The sequence below is a fragment of the Rutilus rutilus genome (assembly GCF_951802725.1).
Source record: "Rutilus rutilus genome assembly, chromosome: 21".
NCBI classification, from domain to species: Eukaryota; Metazoa; Chordata; class Actinopteri; order Cypriniformes; family Leuciscidae; genus Rutilus; species Rutilus rutilus.
This window is the reverse complement of record NC_140226.1, coordinates 24,599,486-24,619,017: the sequence shown is the minus strand read 5'-3', so window position 1 is coordinate 24,619,017 and position 19,532 is coordinate 24,599,486. Positions and strand designations below refer to the sequence as shown.

The 19,532-nt window shown below is 35.6% G+C and overlaps 3 protein-coding genes across 3 annotated transcripts; 2 read left to right on the top strand and 1 right to left on the bottom strand.

Moving 5' to 3' along the window:
• Positions 1-678: 678 nt before the first annotated feature.
• nubpl (nucleotide binding protein-like) lies at positions 679-6,262 on the bottom strand. Its single transcript, XM_084393989.1, has 11 exons — positions 5,879-6,262; positions 5,421-5,568; positions 5,273-5,307; positions 5,070-5,160; positions 4,928-4,967; positions 4,138-4,228; positions 3,810-3,903; positions 3,422-3,507; positions 3,169-3,289; positions 2,902-2,984; positions 679-1,627 (listed from the first exon to the last, which is right to left on the bottom strand). The coding sequence occupies exons 1-11, from the start codon at positions 6,008-6,010 to the stop codon at positions 1,565-1,567; spliced, it is 984 nt and encodes a 327-aa protein (XP_084250115.1). The 5' UTR covers positions 6,011-6,262; the 3' UTR covers positions 679-1,564.
• A 108-nt stretch (positions 6,263-6,370) lies between these two features.
• dtd2 (D-aminoacyl-tRNA deacylase 2) lies at positions 6,371-7,819 on the top strand. The gene is made up of 3 exons (XM_084393990.1): positions 6,371-6,506; positions 6,598-6,667; positions 6,791-7,819. The coding sequence occupies exons 1-3, from the start codon at positions 6,393-6,395 to the stop codon at positions 7,111-7,113; spliced, it is 507 nt and encodes a 168-aa protein (XP_084250116.1). The 5' UTR covers positions 6,371-6,392; the 3' UTR covers positions 7,114-7,819.
• Positions 7,820-7,923: 104 nt separating this feature from the next.
• pomt2 (protein-O-mannosyltransferase 2) lies at positions 7,924-19,225 on the top strand. Its single transcript, XM_084393988.1, has 21 exons — positions 7,924-8,447; positions 8,531-8,615; positions 8,731-8,835; positions 9,966-10,074; positions 10,164-10,272; positions 10,371-10,530; positions 11,060-11,166; positions 11,269-11,351; positions 11,441-11,550; positions 12,549-12,615; positions 12,699-12,759; positions 12,836-12,914; positions 14,676-14,827; positions 15,609-15,700; positions 15,804-15,880; positions 15,963-16,034; positions 17,117-17,176; positions 17,262-17,367; positions 17,439-17,579; positions 18,563-18,674; positions 18,891-19,225. The coding sequence occupies exons 1-21, from the start codon at positions 8,191-8,193 to the stop codon at positions 18,994-18,996; spliced, it is 2,250 nt and encodes a 749-aa protein (XP_084250114.1). The 5' UTR covers positions 7,924-8,190; the 3' UTR covers positions 18,997-19,225.
• Positions 19,226-19,532: the final 307 nt, after the last annotated feature.

Here is a 19,532-nt window from a genome sequence, read left to right as displayed (position 1 = left end):
ATGGTCATTTGATCGTGGATCTGACCGAAAAATGTGTTCAGTTTTACTCTAAATAATGTAAATAAAACAATTTACAGCCACGGCACCAACAACATGCATTCCATGTGATCTTTCTTGAGCAAAATTCATTAAAAAAAAGAAATGATTTCTCCTTAAATCTCTTGTTTGCACCTCAGCTTATCTTATTAACAGTATCTGCTCATGAATCAAAGATGACACAGAAATAAGACTGTCCTCTTGGGCTGCACAGCTACCCCATTTAATTATTGATTTTTTTTCCCCATAGCCTTGGGAGCTATAAGCCGTATTTACCACATGGGGCAAAGTCTGCTTTTTATAATGTCACTGATAACACAAGGACACTGGGACATATTTTAGAAATCCATTTCCAGCATAACTGGGAATTACCTGAAACATGCTCAATCATGTTGCTTGTTAAGTAATCTGAATATGCCATCGAGTCTCTGACAAATAAATCAGCTGGTTGGATCTTTCTTTCAGTTTTCTCCAATTCATTGTGAAATTCCCTTTCCGGGACAATAATCCCAAACATAATTTTGGTGAATTCCACATCTCTAAATGAATGGATGTTTATTTAGCCCTTTTACACACCTCAATGACACACTCATGGGCAGTGTGAGTCACACCACTGCACTCAGTGACATCAGACAAAGCACGTTATCGAGATAACGCTTTATTTATCATGAAAACAAAGAGGAAATAAATAACACCAAATGTGTAACTGTCCAAATTCAGCTGAGGTCATTGTACAGCTGAAATCCCGGGGTCGGTCTTCTGGGAACAGTTAAGCAATTGAGACTAAAAGAAAGCAGAATAGCTTCAATGCGATGATGAATCACAGACTGGTCTGTCTGGCCTGTTACACAGGGGTGGACTGAATACGGCTGTTTCAGCTGAGTCAAGGGAGCTCTGAAAATATTCAGGAAGTGACCCTGTTTTTCTCATCCCGTGAAAACTTCATCCCACTTTCCTACTGGACTGGAACCATTTTTCTTTATTAAATGGAGTTAAGTAAGAGTCCAATCATGTTAACTATCATAATAGGAAAAGTCATAGTTAAACCAAAATACCTCATTTAGCTTGTTTCGCAATAAATCAAACACAAAGCACAATGAGATGTATGAATACATTTGCAGTGCCATCACGTGGCTAAGACCTGTAATGACCATCTTTATGTTGAGTCTGGAAAGACATCATTGACATTGACTGAAACAGCACTAAATTTGCGCTTTATCCCAGTTCCCAGAAAATATAAACATCTTAGATTTGCACACTAAAATGGACACTATATTAGCGAATTTAAAGTAACTTAAAATCTGTGATTTCCCAAACTTTTCAAACTCAAAATTATGTTATTAATATGAGTTATTTTAATGCCTGTAAATAACATTAACAGTATGTCTGTGTATAAATAACATAAATTATAACATTCTAATAGGCATGTAATACCAACTTAAATGGGTAAATAAGTTGATTAGGAGGCAATGATACAATACTGACATTTTCCTCAGGTCACCGAGACTAGATTAAATCTGGAAGTCATTTAACTTGGATGCTTCGCCAGTCGCCGTACTACTGCTGCTGCAACTCTTCTGTAAGCTTCGGCCTGCAAAACAGATAAATATGCATAACTATATTAGAATTAATTATAAACGTATTAGTTATATTATAAAATTAGTTTATAAATGTTTTTACAAATCAGTTCTACAAGCATTTGTTACTTGTAATAATCTGAAACTCTGATAGAAATCTGCCAATTGGTTTAGTTAGTTTAACATTTTACAACCAAAATACTTAAAGGCATATTATAGCAGTTCAGTGATTAATTTTTTTGCATGACCGTTAAGGAATAACCAAATTTTGGCACAAACTAGAAAGTTCCAAAGAGCATTTAAATTTAAGTAAATAATTTATTATGTATATATATTATACAATATTTATATTGCCATTTGTGCCATTTATCTCAACACAAGTGGTTTGAGAAATAGAATTTAGTATTCAAGTATAATATTATATTATACATTATGTACCTATATTTAGTTGGACTATATGTAAGAATTTTCATGTATAAATCACTTTAAACGTCTATAAAAGCCTGTAGACTGATTTTTATGTGAAGGATTGCCGGGAAAATCAAAATGATGTGATTCCCGAGAGCCTCTCTTCTCTTCTGTCACATGAAATTAATGCTTATACAATGTTCCAGATAATACCGAAAGAGCCATTTTGTACTGTAATGTCAATGTGTTGTGCAAAAAAAAGGAGATTTTTTTTTACTTTTAGCCTAACATAGCCAGATCTATATAGTCTATAGTCTCAAATATAATAAACTATCATTATAATTGTGTAATTTTACCTCATATGTTGTCTGTCGACATAATGCCAGTGAATTGCAGAGCTTGTGCAAGCATCTCCATATCACTATGATCAGAAGTTCTTAACTGCTGTTTTCTCACTGCTGTCATTTTTGTTGTGTGTTTAATTTTTTATTGAGAGGAAAGCACGTATTTACATATATATATTTACATATATCAGGGCACTGAATCATGTAAAGTTCAGTTTCTTGTACATAACGTGCACGAGTGAGAGCATGAACAATTAGTTGCTGGCTGGAGTTCACTTAACGGCCACCGGTGTCGCTAACAACAAGGGTTTCTGAATTGTACAAATTTGTAAATTGCAATTTTTATAATAAACACACGCTACTGAAATGGTTTAAACATTTACATTTAAAATGTAAAATTTAGTAATTTATCAATATATGCTACCAATGCGGTGTTGTAGCAAATTTTTCCACCCAAAGATCCTGAAAGGCTTACAGTAGCTACCATAATAGAAAACAATGAAAAGCAAGACAGGAGTCCATTATGATCCACTTACTTCTGGGCTATTTGGGGACGACACAACCACAGGCTGTCCTTTGTCTGATGTCTCTCTAATGTTAAGATGAAGAGGAATGTCTCCTGCAGTGAGAACAGAGAAACCGTGTGTCCTCAGAGAGTGGCTAATCCACTTGAATCAAATCTAGTTACAAACAATTTTACTTCATATTTTGTATTATATTTCGTAAATGTCACGGTTTTGATAAATGTGCTTAAATGCTAAACAATCAATCATAAAGTAATATATTTTGATGAATGATCTTACCAAGCATCTCAACACCGAGGGTATGAGCCAGCTCTTTAGCCCCATCTGAGCCGAAAATGTGTGTTTGATGATTGCATTTGGGACACTGAAAAACACTCATGTTTTGAACCAAACCCAGTACCTGAAAAAGCAATTCACATACTTGAATTATATTTATAAAGCAATAAATAAATATTGATACCAATAAATTAAATTGCTTCAATGTAATTAAATGACAAGGTAGAACCTTCAAATACAAAAGAAAATGCTTTACCGGAACGTTAACCTTTCGGAACATCTCAGCACCTCTTCGTGCATCTAGCAAGGCAATGTCTTGAGGAGTGGACACTATCACAGCGCCTAAGAGGTAAAACCGACAAAAGTCCACAGAAAGTATACAGAAAGACTTGTCATTTAATGAATAAACCTGTCAATTATTACTTAGATTGTGATATAGAGTGGTAAAAACTGATTTCATAATGAATGCTCTGAATACTAGAGAATGTTAATGCATCCAATTGTCTCCCACCTGATAGAAGAAATGACAATCAAACCTTAAATGAGAATCTGAATCTGAAAATCCATGGTGCTTTGTTGTGACTGACATTAGGTAAAAATCTTCTTTCAGAGTATAAATCAGCCATTACATTGTTTTTTTTTACCTGCTATAGGAATGTTCTGAGTAATAGACAGTTGGACGTCTCCGGTTCCAGGTGGCATATCAATCACAAGGTAATCCAGATTCCCCCAGTCTACCTGCAAGGGAAAAGTCATTATAGTAGTGAAAGAAACAGCAATTTTGAGTAAATTGGACACAATTTTGCATGGAAACAACAATTCATGCACATTCATTTAAGATATGCTAATGAATGGAAATTGAAATCACTTGAAGAAATCGCATCTTTTTGTGCTGGATGAGGACCATAGAGAAAAATTATATATTTGATAGATCCCATAATCAACAGCAATTTCTAAATCTAAATTACACACCTGTCTAACGAGTTTCTCAATAGCTGACATCACCATCAGACCCCTCCACACAATAGGTGCAACCTCTTCAACCAGAAAACCCATTGACATGCTGTAGGGGAAGCAAACTTTAAGACTTAAAAAAAAATGAAAATAAAATTGGAGAGAAACAAAAACAAAAACAATAACTTTGAAAAGTTTGGGGTCAGTAAGATTTTTTGTTTGTTTTCAAAATAATTGTATGATTTTATTCAGCACGGATTATCAAAAGTGACAGTTATTCAGTAGGTGACTTTTATTCAGACGCATTCAATTGATCAAAAGTGACAGTAAAGATATATTGTTAGAAAGAGATTATAATGTCACACTATTTCAAATAAATGCTGATCTTTTGAACTTTCCATTCATCAAAGAATCCTGAAAAAAGTATCACGGTTTCCACAGAAATGTTAAGCTGTTTCCAACGGTGATGATAATAATAAATGTTTCTTGAACATAAATCAGCATATTAGCATTATTTCTGAAGGATCATGTGACACTGAAGACTGGAGTAATGATGCTGAAAATTCAGCCTTGCAATTACAGGAATAATAATTGTATTTAAAATATATTAAAATAATTTTTTAAAAGCAATTACTTTAAATTTGTGATTATAATATTAATAATTCACAATATTACTGTTCTACTGTATTTTGATCAAATAAAATATAATATATATTTTTTTAAATCATACCGACCCCAGACGATTTAAATGGTTGTCTATATAAAATAATATTGTTGCACTACAGCTATTATTCAGAAATGTACTTACCAAGAAATTCCAAAATTTACAAGTGGTCTCATCAAGTTATCTGAAAATAAAGAGGAAAAATGGATCAGACATGACTGACCATTTTCATTTGTATTATTTTAATTATTTTTGTTTACAAAGCAAATGTGGCCACAACACTCACTGTCTGTTAATTCAGGGTTTCCTTTTAGGTTCATTAACTTGGGAACTGAAGGGCCATAGACATCAGCATCTAGAAGACCCACCGATTTACTCTACATGCAAAAGCGGTATAAAAGAAGATTTTATTGAAGGCAAATCAGCTGCAATAATTGTGTCGATTTAACACAGTGGCTAAGATTGGGTTATCTGGATTCTGTATGTTACCTGATCATTAGCCATAAGTCCAAGAGCAAGATTCACTGTGAAGACATTCAACTAAATTAGTGTTTCAGAGAAATATTGGCAGTTGACCAAAGGCATATTTTTGTGGAATGAAACAAACAAAGGTCAAAGAAGGCAAAAGACAAAAGACCTGCTGTTGTGGACTTTCCCACCCCTCCTTTCCCTGATGCAACAACAATGACCTCCTTCACTCCAGCTATGGGCTTCTGTTTTGGCAAACCTCGTGCCATGTGCTGCCTCTGTCTCTCCTGTAGACTTCGTTCACCAGCACCTGAAGTCTAACACAATAAAGTTTGAGCATATGCACCACTATTACAGTCTATAATTTAATGTAGTTGGGTCTATGCATCTTTATGAAAAATACATGCTACAACATTAATAATTTAATACATTTTATTTACATATCAGTTTTCAAGAACCCAAGGACACTTTACATAATGTTGACAGATATCTAGATACAACAACATGAACAGGCAGACAGACACTGATCATATAACATACGAGACAAAACCAAAGCAAGCATAATAATAATGGCATTATACTAATGGCAATGTAATCACTTTTTCTTTGTAATTCACATTTTCTTACCTTGAAACGAATTTCATGTCTATTTTGATGTGATGGAACAAATCTGCTAGGCAATAGCGGTGTGCCTATAATATTTGAGGAAAATTTATATATTTGCAATAGCTTTTTGTAGCTGTCGTGTAATTTAACCATCTTATCCGGTTTATAAAGATCACAGACTATGTCACGAGCAAAACAAAGACTACCACCGCTGTGGTGTCAGTTTAAAGCACTCGGTTACGCTGGAGCACCAATTTCTTTATTTAAAAGCATTAAAGATTGCAAATACAGTGCAGTTTTTCACAATATATGGCATGAGCTGTCGTGAAGTAGCGCCGCACTGTCTCCTGTTGATGACGTATAATGTTTGGAATCTGGATTCACACGCGGAAACGGAAGTACGGAACCCCCTGAAGTTGCAGAGTTCATTTCCATTACAAATGAAACTGTGAAGTTCACGCAACAAAACATATATTATTTATATTATCTCGGAAGTAAATCGATCACATTCATCGCAATCGAAGATTTCGTAGCAATGTCCGAGAGAACAGATAACGACATGAAAGCGCGAGTGATTCTCCAGCAGTGTCTGCATGCACGACTGCAGGTCAAACCTCCAGATGCTGAGAGTGAAGCTGAATGGGCTGAGGTAGCAGAAAAATAATTACACAATTCATCTTAATTAATTCTTAGTTTTTGTCCAAAATGATGACCCGTCTAGTGTATTTCTGATTATTCAGATTAACAGGGGAATGGTTATCTACATCTGCTTTTTCAAAGGTGCAACTGAAGATATAATCCCCAAAATGGGTATGCAATTGCTCTTCACATTTGGAATAAAACATACTGTATGCATGAATTCTGAAATATAATACAATACATGGGCTAGGCAATTCAATAAGAGCTTAATTTACAGCTGTTTTCCCCTCTCAGTGAACACTCTGCTGAACATGAAGCTTTGTGAGACCGAATCTGGAAAGTACACCTCAGTCCTTGCACTACCTGGCAGTGTTCTCATAGTACCACAAGCCACACTTGGAGGAAAACCAAAAGGGAAAGGGATGCAGTACCATGGCAACATTGGGAAAGATGAAGGCTTGAGGCTCTATGACAGCTTTGTGTCTCACTGTCAAAGTGAACTCTCAGCCTGCAAGAGTAGTGACACTGTTACAGAGGTCAAACATGGAACGTATGGAAACCGACAAGTACTGAAGCTGGATACAAACGGACCATACACTCATCTAATGGAGTTTTAAGAATGACTTTTTCTCTTGTTTGTAGAATCTTCACAGCAGTGGTCGGAAGTATGGGTGGTTGAAGGACATGGTCCTATATGGACTTCAGAAGTACAAAAGATGTTTAATGCACATTTATATTTCCACTCCTGATTAAAGTGCTAGGCATATGTGTCTGCGTTTATTTTTTCTTAATTAGTGCTGGGATTCTGTGAGTATGTTAATCACCTATTTGCCTATAATTCTGGGCCGTAACTACTAAAACATTTTTAACTATAGTATCCTATCTTGTCTGTGCCAGTTATTATTATCTTTAAAATAGTAGTAGTATACATCAAATTATATAGTTTAAAATAATTTATTTAAAATATTTAAATTAATCTGTTTGCAGAGGATAACACCCTAATTTTACTCATATATACACATAAATTAATACCATATAATCCTCAGAAGACTGATTTAAAAAAAGCCACCTGCTAATTATTCCATAGCATTGTTTATTAAATTCCATATTAAATTGAAAATAGCCATTTTTTTTGCAATATTTTTTTAGACCCTCTCAATCTTTACTTATTGTGCTCATACACTAAAAAATCAGACTAAAATAAATCAACCTTGACATTTGTTTGGAATATTCTGAGTAATAGGCCGCGTATCTGCATGGAAAAAGTCATTATAATTCCTATTGTACAATAAAGGAGCAACAATGTTGTTTAAATTGAATCATCAGACAGCAGAAAACGCCGGTTATTATATTAGACCCTAAAAAATTTTTCTCAACGTGTCATTTTCCTCCACATTTTAGATTCATACTGGCCGCATGAGCCTCTCCTGTCCAGCAGGTGACAGTGAAGTGCAGACATTCCCGATACTTCCCCATCTGGAACAGCCCACGAAAAATGAGCTGGAAGGCAATAGGTCCGTTGCAATAATGAGCAAAAGAATGTCTCATTCAGCAACATGTCAACACGACCAGGCTGCAAGATCTTAAATCCTGTTTGGATTCAATGTTCATAAACTCTGCGCCTGAAGGCACTGTCTTTATAGTGTTTTTGCCACTCTAATAATGACTCATTGTCTTCATCAAAAAACCTGCTAATGGACGGCAGATCGAAGGAGCTTTACTCACAAAGACAAGACATATCAGCTGTAAGACATCGACAAACATGTAGGGTAAACGAGGGTGCTGAATGCCTTTCCCAACCTTCAAACGGGACAAGGAGCCCCAAGCGAAGAGGACACTTCAGGTCTCCCTGCAGAGATGATGATCATGTTCCACTTTATACTTTGGTCTTGGTGCTTGTGCTCTCTGTATGTACACGCTTTTACAAGATCACTGAGCCTCCACATGTATGGTAAGCATTAGATCTGTAGAATTGTGATAATAATAACCTTATATCACTACACAATCAATAAATATTATGATCCATTATTGCAGTTGGGATGAGACTCATTTCGGGAAAATGGGAAGTTATTACATTAATCGCACCTTCTTCTTTGATGTCCATCCACCCCTTGGAAAGGTATAGATTTCATTCCATCTAGACCCCTGTTTCTCCACTATAATCTCAATTTACGGTATTTAGTCAGTTTTTGTGTAGTTTGTAGTTTGTGAATTAATCTACACTCCTGACTCAGATGCTGATTGGCCTTGCTGGATACCTGACAGGCTATGATGGCACCTTTCCCTTCATAAAACCAGGGGACAAATATGAGCACCACAACTACTGGGGGATGAGAGCGGTAAACCTTTAATTGTCTCCCAATTAGTTTCATGCAGAATTCTAGGACAGAGGTAAACTTAAGTTATTTATATAAGAAAACAGTTAGTAATATAGGCTATATAAATTTATATATATAGTTAGTAACTTAGTATTGCTATATAAATAATTCAAGTACTTAAAGTACCTTGTACAAACCCTGTACATATATATACAGGGTTCGTAAGGTACTTGAAGTACTTGAATTTCACCTTTTGAAATTTAAGTCCTGGAAAACCCTTGAAAAAGTGCTTGACTTATTTAAATACATTATATGAAATCAATTTTTTTCAAAAAGAACACAAATACAATCTTTTCACACAAAATTACCACTGCAGCCTGTCTGATAAACCCCCATCAGACTTTTTTCTCGATACGAAGTACGCCAACATTATAATATTAAATATTATTTATTGAACAATAATAGCCATCATAAACTTTGTATTTAATATATATTATTAAATGCGTTGTAAGTTGTATTTTTGATACCTTATATCTGTAATTTTGAGTTTTAAAAAATCCTAAAGATTTTGTTTAAGTGCGATCTCCGATTGTAGTCCTTGAAAACCCCAAAAGTAGTGCTTGAAATATAAATATATATATATATTTATTTATTTATTTATTTATTTATTTATATTTCAAGCACTACTTTTTTGTATTAATATTATATATATATAAAAAAATATATATATATATTTATTTATTTCAAGCACTACTACTAGTCCTTGAAAACCAAACAAGTAGTGCTTGAAATATATATATGGCTGTTTTCAAGGGTTTTCCAGGACTTAAATTTCAAAAAGTGAAATTCAAGTACTTCAAGTACATTGTACAAAGTACTTGAAGTACTTGAATTATTTATATAGCAATACTAAGTTACTAACTATATATATTTCAAGCACTACATTTTTGTGTATGTATATAGAGAGAGAGAATTTAAGTTAATTATTTATATAAGAAAGTAAAAAATATTGTCAGTATTGTAGTGTAGCCTATTTAAATGTATTAATCACTAAATCCAGATCTAATTTATCTTTTTAATTTAACCATGCAAAATTCAGTCATTCTTTGAGTGTAAGCTCTAATCCTTTTTTTAAATTCCTTTGTGTGTAGTTCTGTGCAGCTCTCGGTTCCTGTCTTCCTCCTTTTGCCTTTCTTATTGTCCTGGAGCTGTCGCATTCTCCACCAGCAGCGCTAATCGCAGCCTCTCTTCTTATTTTTGGTGAGTGTGGTAGTGATCATCAACACAGAGGTGAGCTGTATTCAACGACGATAATCAGAATCTAAATCAACTGGTCTATTTCACAACAGACACTGGCTGCATCACCCTGTCTCAGTACATTCTCCTGGATCCCATTCTAATGTTTTTCATCATGGGCTCTGTTCTGTGCATGGTCAGATTCAACACACAGAGACTCAGGTAGAGGAGGAGATTAATCTCTCTATGTAGCTTTATTGTTTGAGTTTGTATACCTAATGTAATGTATCAGGAATGCAAATGGTCTTTTTTGTCTTCAGGTCTTTCAGCTTCTCCTGGTGGCTCTGGCTGCTTCTGACGGGGGTCTGCCTCTCTGGTTCTCTGGGAGTGAAGTTTGTGGGGCTATTTGTCATCTTCTTGGTGGGAATCAACACAGCATTTGATCTGTGGAGGCTACTTGGGGACCTCAGCTTGTCTCTGGTATAAATGAGAACCTGTATCAAAGATATTCACTACTGTTGAAAAGTTTGGGGTCGGAAAGATTTTTTTTGAATGACTTTGAAAGAAGTCTCTTATTCTTACCAAGTCTCCATTTATTTAATCAAAATGATTGTAATATTGTGAAATATTATGGCAATTAGAAATGTTCTATTTGAATGCATTTTAAAATGTAATTTATTCCTGTGATTGGCAAAGCTGTATTTGCAGCATCGTTACTCCAGTCTTCATTGTCACATGACCTTTCAGAAATCATTCTAATATGTTGATTTTCTGCTCCAGAATAATTTATTATTATTATCAATGTTGAAAACAGTTGTGCTGCTTAATATATCCTTGTAAACCGTGATACGTTTCCAGGATGGAAAGTTCAAAAGAACAGCTTTTATTTAGTCTTTACTATCACTTTCAATGTAATGCGTTTTATAAAAGTATTAATTTCTTTCTTTTTTTATAAATCTCACTTTTTTATGGTAGTGTACGCTGAAAGTAGTTTCTTGTTTTTCTCAAGGTGGATTTTGGGAAGCACTTACTTGCTCGAGTTTTCGGGTTGATAATGCTCCCGTTGTTCCTGTACACTACAATATTTGCCGTCCACTTCATTGTCTTAAACAGAAGGTATGTTTTAGCTAATATTGATGTTCTGTTCTATTCTAAAAGGAGTTGCTAATTAATACATGAATAAAATATAATTTTAACAGCCTTCTTTTTCATACACAGTGGTCCTGGGGACGGTTTCTTCAGCTCTGCTTTCCAGTCTCGCTTGATTGGAAACAATCTACACAACGCCTCCATGCCGGAGTGTAAGCACAACTTAATACTCGATATTTGACATTTTTACTGCTTGTGTTTCTCTTATAATACTTGGGCTTTTACTCATCCCTCCGCACAGATCTGGCATATGGCTCTGTCATAACAGTGAAGAATTTGCGAATTGCGGGAGGATATCTGCACTCTCACTGGCACCTTTACCCAGAGGGGGTTGGAGCTCATCAACAGCAGGTCAGCTTCGCTTACCAAACCCAAACAGGAAGACAACAGTAACAACATTATCTGGAAGATTTCAAGATGAACATCTGACCTGTTTCTTATTTTGGTTTATAATTTCTAATTACAGATCAGAAAAATAAAAATAAAAAAAATAAGAAAAAATAATATTGTATGGAACATTAGTGGTGATCAAAAGTGGCATAGACATTTATAATGTAACAAGATTTCTATTTCAAATAAATGCTGTTCTTTTGAACCTTTGGTCACACTTTAGATTAGGGTCTAATTCTCACTATTTACTTACTATAAACTTGACTTTTGCCTCAATAAACTCCTAATTACTGCTTATTAATAGTTACAAAGGTAGTTGTTAAGGTTTGGTATTGGGTAGGATTAAGGAATGTAGAATATGGTCATGCAAAATAAGGTCTTAATATGTGATTTATAAGCACTAATAAACAGCCAGTATCCTACTAATATGCATGTTAATAATACTAGTGCGAATATTAGTGCGAATTGGACCCTAAACTAAAGTGTTACCGAACTTTCTATTAAATAATCCTGCAAATTGTATCATGGTTTTCTCAAATATATTAAGCAGCACAACTGTTTTCATCTGTGATGATAATTATAAGAAATGTTTCTTGAGCCCCAAATTATTATATTATTCTGATTTCTGAAGGATCATGTGGCACTAAAGACTGGAGAAATGACGGCTTGAAAATTAAGCTTTACCATCACAAGAAAAAATACATTTTGAAATAGATTATAAGAGAAAACATTTATTATATTAGAATATTACCGTTTTTTAATGCAGCCTTTGTGAGCATAAAAGACTTCTTTAAAACATTTCAAAAAATCTTACTGGCCCAAACATTTTTAACAGTAGTGTGTTCAGTATCTAAATGTATATTTTTGGTACAGTGTCTGGCTTGTATTTAGAACTGTATGTGGTGTGTAACAATAAATAATTTTCCTCCTGAATCTATTTTTCATCTTCACCCATATAGGTTACAGCCTATTTGCACAAAGATTATAACAACCTGTGGCTGGTCAAGAGACCTGACAACTCTGACAGTGAGTTCTTTTACATGTTTGCACTACTTTATTATCCTATATCGACACTGCACAAGAGTCAATAACTCCTGTTCTCTGCTAAGATCTCACAGGGTCATCAGAGCTGGTCCGAAATGGTGACATCATTAGACTGGAACACAAAGAGTAAGCATCAAATTTTTTTTTTTTCCGAAAGTAAAAGTGATAATAATAGTAACAGTGCACACCTGATTCTCCTCAGAACTACAAGGAATCTTCACAGTCATTTCCATGAAGCTCCACTGACCAAAAAACACCTGCAGGTCACAGGATACGGCATTGTGAGTAGTACTATACTTTTTTCAGTAGAAGTTACAGTTCATGTACTAACTTACAGGTTTCGGCATTGCTATAGACCTTATGTAGCCCCGCCCCTTTTCAGCGCTGCGCTCATTGTCTTTTGACTTCCGGTCTGTATTTTCACAGCAATTTTGCGTGTTTATTAATGAACGGCTCGTTTTAAAATCTTCCCGGTTGACTGACATTTGTTTAGTCATCTGCTTTAAACATTACAGTCCTCATGATAACTTTCGTTAACTTTACATTAAGTAAATCCACTTCAAAATCGAATTACTCCTGGACAGCAATGCCATAGAAATATACAGAGCGACTGCAAAACGGAAGTTAAGAGACAATATTCTAAAGATGGCGGCGACCTCGTTTCTCTGGCGCATAAGGTCTATAGAGTGCTGCAGTGATGATGTATTTTTGTAGGCCATCACTAAGCTTCCGACAACTTTCAGTCTTTTAAAAAAAAACACTTTCCCTTAAAGTTTGAGATAGAAGAGTTTGCAAGAGCGTGATTAAAAACGCAATGAGGCTGTGAAAGCGGACTAGGATTAAATGAGTTTACCTATTCAGCGTGATGACGTTTGATGTCCCTCCTGTAGTCCCATTTAGCCTCTTGTTAGCAACCACCTTGTTTAAGACAAGTAAAAGCTTTACAAAAAACAATAAAAGGGTCAAATAAAACGTGAAAATATCTTGAGCTGGGGCCGGTTTCACAAAGCTATTTTAGACCGGTCTATAGTGTTACACAAGTCTAAAATTTGCTCATAGACTAGTCTAATGCAAGTTAGACTGTTTCACAAAAATAAAGACTGACTTAATTTAGACCCAAAATATTTGACACCTTACCCCCAGGCTAACTTAGGTCTAAGACTCTATTTTACCTTGGCAACCAGCAGTAACAATCAGTTCCATTACAAACAGCCAAAAGAAAAGGGAAAATGGCTCATAATTTAAACATTATTTACTACATCCTCCACTAAATTTCCCAAGTAAAATGTCCTTGTAACTGTTATACTCCTCCAACAAACACATATTTTCCGCTGGGGTAAACTGCACTGAGCGGTTGAATGCGCTTACTCGATCCGCCATGTTTTTTTGTTTTGAAAAGTGTCTTATTTTACCCAGAATGCACTGCAGTGTAGTCCTACTTAAGATAGTCAGAGTCTTAAGTGCTTTGTGCAACGGTCTGATTTAGATGTCTATCTGAAGTCTGACTATCTACTATATCTAAGCCATAGTCAAAGTCTATCTTTGTGAAACCAGCCCCTGGTCTTAACCACAGACCTTATTTCAGGCTTTTCACCAAAAAACAATTAATAAAACCCAAAACCGGAAGTGCTAAAATGCAAACTCGCTTCCATGTTTTGGCCTACAAATTTACGTCATACCTACACCACTCTAATTACTTCATGACAATGAAAAGTGAAGTGAAAAAAGGCTAACTCGTTTACAGGTTTTGGACGACAAAAATACGTCATCCCTGGAACACCGTATAGAAACTAAACCTTTTAGAAACCTGTCAGTTGAAACCTGGTGGTTTTTTGTTTTATCAGTGTAATAGATTCAGTTTGTTTTAGTTAAAGTTGTAGATTTACATATTTTTATTTATCATGTGCAGTCATCTGAATGCCAGCAAAATGATGATCTCATACTAACAGCAAACTTCAGTGCAACTTTGAACCTCTTATGAACATTGATCATTTTTACAAGTTGACAGTAGCATCATGAAACGGAATCGCTTTTTGTTTCAGAATGGAAGCGGAGACATGAATGACTTGTGGCAGGTGGAGGTGTGTGGAGGGAGGAAGGGAGATCCGGTGAAGGTGCTGCGTAGTAAAGTGCGCTTTCTCCATCGCTCCACGGGTTGCGTGCTTTGCTCCTCTGGAAAGACCCTACCCAAGTGGTGAGAGCGTTTGTTCAGAGAAAACTCAGATCAGGGGTGCGTTTCCATAAAGCATTATTAGCCAACTATGGTTGCAATTTCCGTTGTTACCAACATAGTTCAACAATTTGGCGTTTTTTTCCAAAACTATAGTTCCAACAAACATTCACAAAAACCATCGCAAACTTGTGGAGTTGGAACTACAGTTCTCGAGCGGTAGTTAGAAGCATAGTTTCTTGTTAAATGACGTGGACTTATAGATCATGCTCTTGGGTGCAATAAGCAAGCTAATATTCAGTACATTCTATATCTTTCAAATTTTTTACATTTTAATCTATATATTTTAGCGTGTCAACAATCAGCGCCATTTTTGAAGAGTGTGTAAAATGCGCAAGGGAACTCCAGAGTATGATGTAGAGGGAGTCCGTGATGAATCAAACATGGACATGGAACAAAAACAGTGAAGTAGTCATTAGGTGCCTTGTTCATTACAGCAGCATCTCTGAGATCTCGAATAGATTAATTAGCATTAGATTAGATTAATTAGCATAACTTTTTACTCCTCCACGTCTTAACGACGGTCCTATATTGTTGAACCAATGTTGTTCAAACGACAGAGGTGTGACCATGTTACTATGGTTTAGGGAAATGACTAGTTGATTAGTTTTTCCAATGATGCATCATACTATGGTAGTTAATCCGTGATTTACATCATTATTTAGTAAACGAATGCACTTCTGGTCAGTTACGCATAACTTATCACAGAAAGACATTTTTTAAACTGCATTTTACTTTTCAACAGGGGATGGGAGCAAGTGGAGGTCACATGTAGCCCATATGTCAAAGAGACCCCCAACTCGCAGTGGAACATTGAAGATCACATCAACCCTAAATGTATGTACATAGAGCTACATTTTAAAAATATGATAATAGGTAGAAATGTGCCACTGGATGGGTTTTTCTCAGCTGTTTGTGCAACATCTTTGTGTATCTGCAGTGCCCAACATCAGTCTTTTAGTGCTCAAACCCTCTTTCCTGGAGATCCTCTGGGAGTCTCATATTGTGATGATCAGGGTAAGATTTTCACATGGGAATAATTTGTGAAATAATTTATATGGTTTAAGTTTAATAAAACTTGTTTTGTTTTTTTGTTTAGGGAAACAGTGGTTTGAAAGCCAAAGACAATGAGGTGAACTCTAAGCCCTGGCACTGGCCCATCAACTATCAGGTAAGTTGTGTAAAATCTGATAGACAGATTAAAGAATAAGCAGTGTTTTTTAATAGCAGTGCTATTTTAGTGTTATTTATATACTATTATAGTATTTAATAATTTTTTTTATATTTTCAGTTTTTATTCTAATTTTAGTTTGTTTTAATACATTTTAATTTGTTATTTCTATTTAGCTTTATTTTTTATTTTATTTTAAGTGCCCCAATTGTGCTTTTTCGGATATTACCTTTCATGTAGTGTGTTATATAGCTGTTTAAGGTCTGCACATTTTTTTAAAGATCAAAGTGCACAATAAAATTAAATGGAGTTAATGTCTCCCAAAAGAAAGAACTGATTCTGAACTGCCGAAATGAGTCATCAGTAATTCCAGTCTTACTTCCTGCATGAACCTATGTAGGTTTGTAACAAATTTGCATAATGCCAGCCTATAGTTTTCATTGGTCTGCCTACAAACATCTACTTTGACCCTCCCTCAAACACTGTTGTTGTAGCTGAAGCCTGGAAGAGTTTGGTTCGTGCGTGGTGTTGACATTGAGAATACACTCTTTTCTGTGCTGCCAGAGCAACTTTGCATGCACTTTCAAAGGATGAGGACTCAAATTGATATGGTAAAACTGACAGCATCATTACTGTTCATAATCACTGTGTATACAAGTGCTGGGGAAGCTTCTGGAGCTGGAATTCAAATGGAAGTTTCATTTCCGACATGATCCGTAAGCGGTAGACCAATCACAACAGACTGAAAAGGACGGGAAGGATGGGTTAAGAGAGACTGAATCTTCAAGCAAACCATGTTCAGAAATGTGGTGATGTCTGATGTGTAATGTATATTTTGAGAATTTGAGGAGACCCCCAAAACTAGGAGCCTTTAATAGGGGCACTTAAAGTTTTAGTTTTATTAATTTTAGTACTTCAACTTATTTTATTTTATTTAGTTACCAGCACAAAAAAGTTTTTTTCAGCTTTATTTCTATGAACAAAAATGATTTTTAATAGTTTTCGTTTGAGTTACCAGAACAGAACTGTTTTGAAAATCCACATCTGTGTACTGTCTCATCATTATTCATTATTCATAATAGGGTTTGAGGTTTTCTGGAGTAAATGAGACGGAGTACCGTGTTTATCTACTCGGGAACCCTGTAAGTGTCTCTATCCTTTTTTATGCCCTCTATTTGCTAAGATCTCTTGTCCTGTCATTGCCAAAACATCATATTTCATCCTCAGGTCATCTGGTGGCTGAATCTACTGAGTCTGGCTCTATTTGTTGTCATGCTGACCGTGGCTTCTTTAGCCGTACAGAGAGGAGTGAAGATGGAGGGAATGAGGAAAGGTAAGCAGCACTGCAGATTGTGCAGTACAAGAGCCAGTCTGAAGTCTAAAACAGCTGATGTTTTCTTTCAGTGCACTGTCATGCTCTCATGGAGGGTGGTGGGATGCTGCTTTTGGGCTGGCTGTTACACTACCTCCCGTTCTACATCATGGGTCGCATACTCTACTACCACCATTATTTTCCTGCCATGCTGTTCAGCAGTATGCTCACAGGTACAAAGGCAAACCAGATAGCCATAGGGCAGAAATCGGCTGATATGCTTATCAAAATATTTTCATATGGACTAAAGGTTAATAATTAGCCTTATGTAAATTGAGTAAAACCTACTTTGGACTTTAAAATGTTTTGGTCATCATTAAAGGCAGGGTAGGTAGAAATGGTCTAAAAATTTTATTTTTCAAATTTGTTTAAACTTTATGTACATATCAATACATAATTAAAATGTAAGCACTCTGAAAAAGAAAGTATCAAAATCGAGTGTCTGTAGACCTCTCACGACTGTTTTAAAGACATCTCATTATTTCCATTCACTCCACCCCCTCATTTCTGTGCTTCTTCCAAAGCCACGCCCCCAAAACACATGAACGCGCGACTCCGACCGCTGAGCTAGAGGACGCATTATTTACCTGAGACAAGCGGAGGGGAAGGGGCATTTTTTTGCCTGGTTTGCCTTCACTAACTGCATATGCCGGTACTGTAAATTTAGATTGCTCTTTCTCTGCCATTGTTTTGGTATTCCTAGGTTCAGTGCCTTCTTCTTCTTCGATAGATTTTATTGGCAGCTTGCAAACATAGTGCATTACCGCCATCTACTGGACGGAGGTGTGATCAGGTTCCGTGCCTCTCGCACTCCTCAAATCAAACGGTCGCGCGCAAGTGGGCAGGTGCTGTGTGGCAAAAGGGTGGTTGCCATGGTTGCGAGAGAGTGACAGTCGCCTAAGCCAATCCTTTGATTCGTCCCGAATCGAAATAATGAGCTGTGTTTAATACAGATTAAACGGTCTAGAGTCACTTGATTTTTATACTCTTTTTTTCAGAGTTCTTACATTTTAATTATGTATTGATATATATAGAAAGTTTTAACAAATTTGGATCTTTAATTTTTAATAAATCCTACCTACCCTGCCTTTAATTAGCATATTTGTTGGCACAACATTATTACAGTTAACATATTTAATGACCTTCTTTATTCAAGGTATTACTCTGGACATCTTCCTTCAGAATTTTCAACTTCTCTTTAGTTCATCCGTATCCCGTTATCTTCTGAGGGGAGGTCAATCTATACTCCTGTTAGGGTTCATCTATAGGTAAGGCTCCACAATGTTTAACTTTAGTTGTTTTGGACTGTTTATTTTTTTTAAACTCTTTACAAAATCTCTCGTTAGAAATGAATAAAGTGGGCTATATTCGTTTATTTAATGAAAACATTGTGCATTTTACGAATATTGTTTGTTTGGGTCACAAATTCAGGCCAATCTAATATTGTTCTCACTCTGATATTTCTTCTGTCCATCTCCTTTCAGCTTTTACCTATTTCACCCTCTCTCCTATGGCATGAGGGGGCCGCTGGCACATGACCCTGCCTCCTCCATGGCCGGCCTCAGGTGGATGGAATCCTGGGAATTTTAGATAACATTTCTATAAAATTTTAGACCATTTATCCCGGGCCTTAAAATGTTTTAAACATTTTAGTTGTTACATGTTGACTGGATCATTTCATTGTTGAAGGACAGCTTTTACTCTGTTGTTATGCTGTGATGAAACTTTTTAAAATAGTATTTTAAATTTTACAGTCATAGTTTTTTGATAGTGTTTACCTACTGTTGCTGATCTGAAATAAACTGATAGAAGTAATAAAGTGCCTTTCAGTTTTCACATTTATAGACTCTGTATAATGTATTCGCCCTCTTGATTGTGTTTTTTACATTTCATTTGTTACATAATGTGTTTTTCACTATTTAAGAAGAAATTTATGAAATAGTGTATTCAAAAACGGACAACCTCAGATGTATCTCAATATTATATTTCTAAGCGGCCCAAGTTGTGTTTTTGTTCAATTAAATGGCCTTACTACAAATTTTCATTTGGATACATGTTAGGAGCCTGGCTATGTGGTTCTGGAATAATAATTGTTATATATAACTGGTAATAACTAAATAATAACT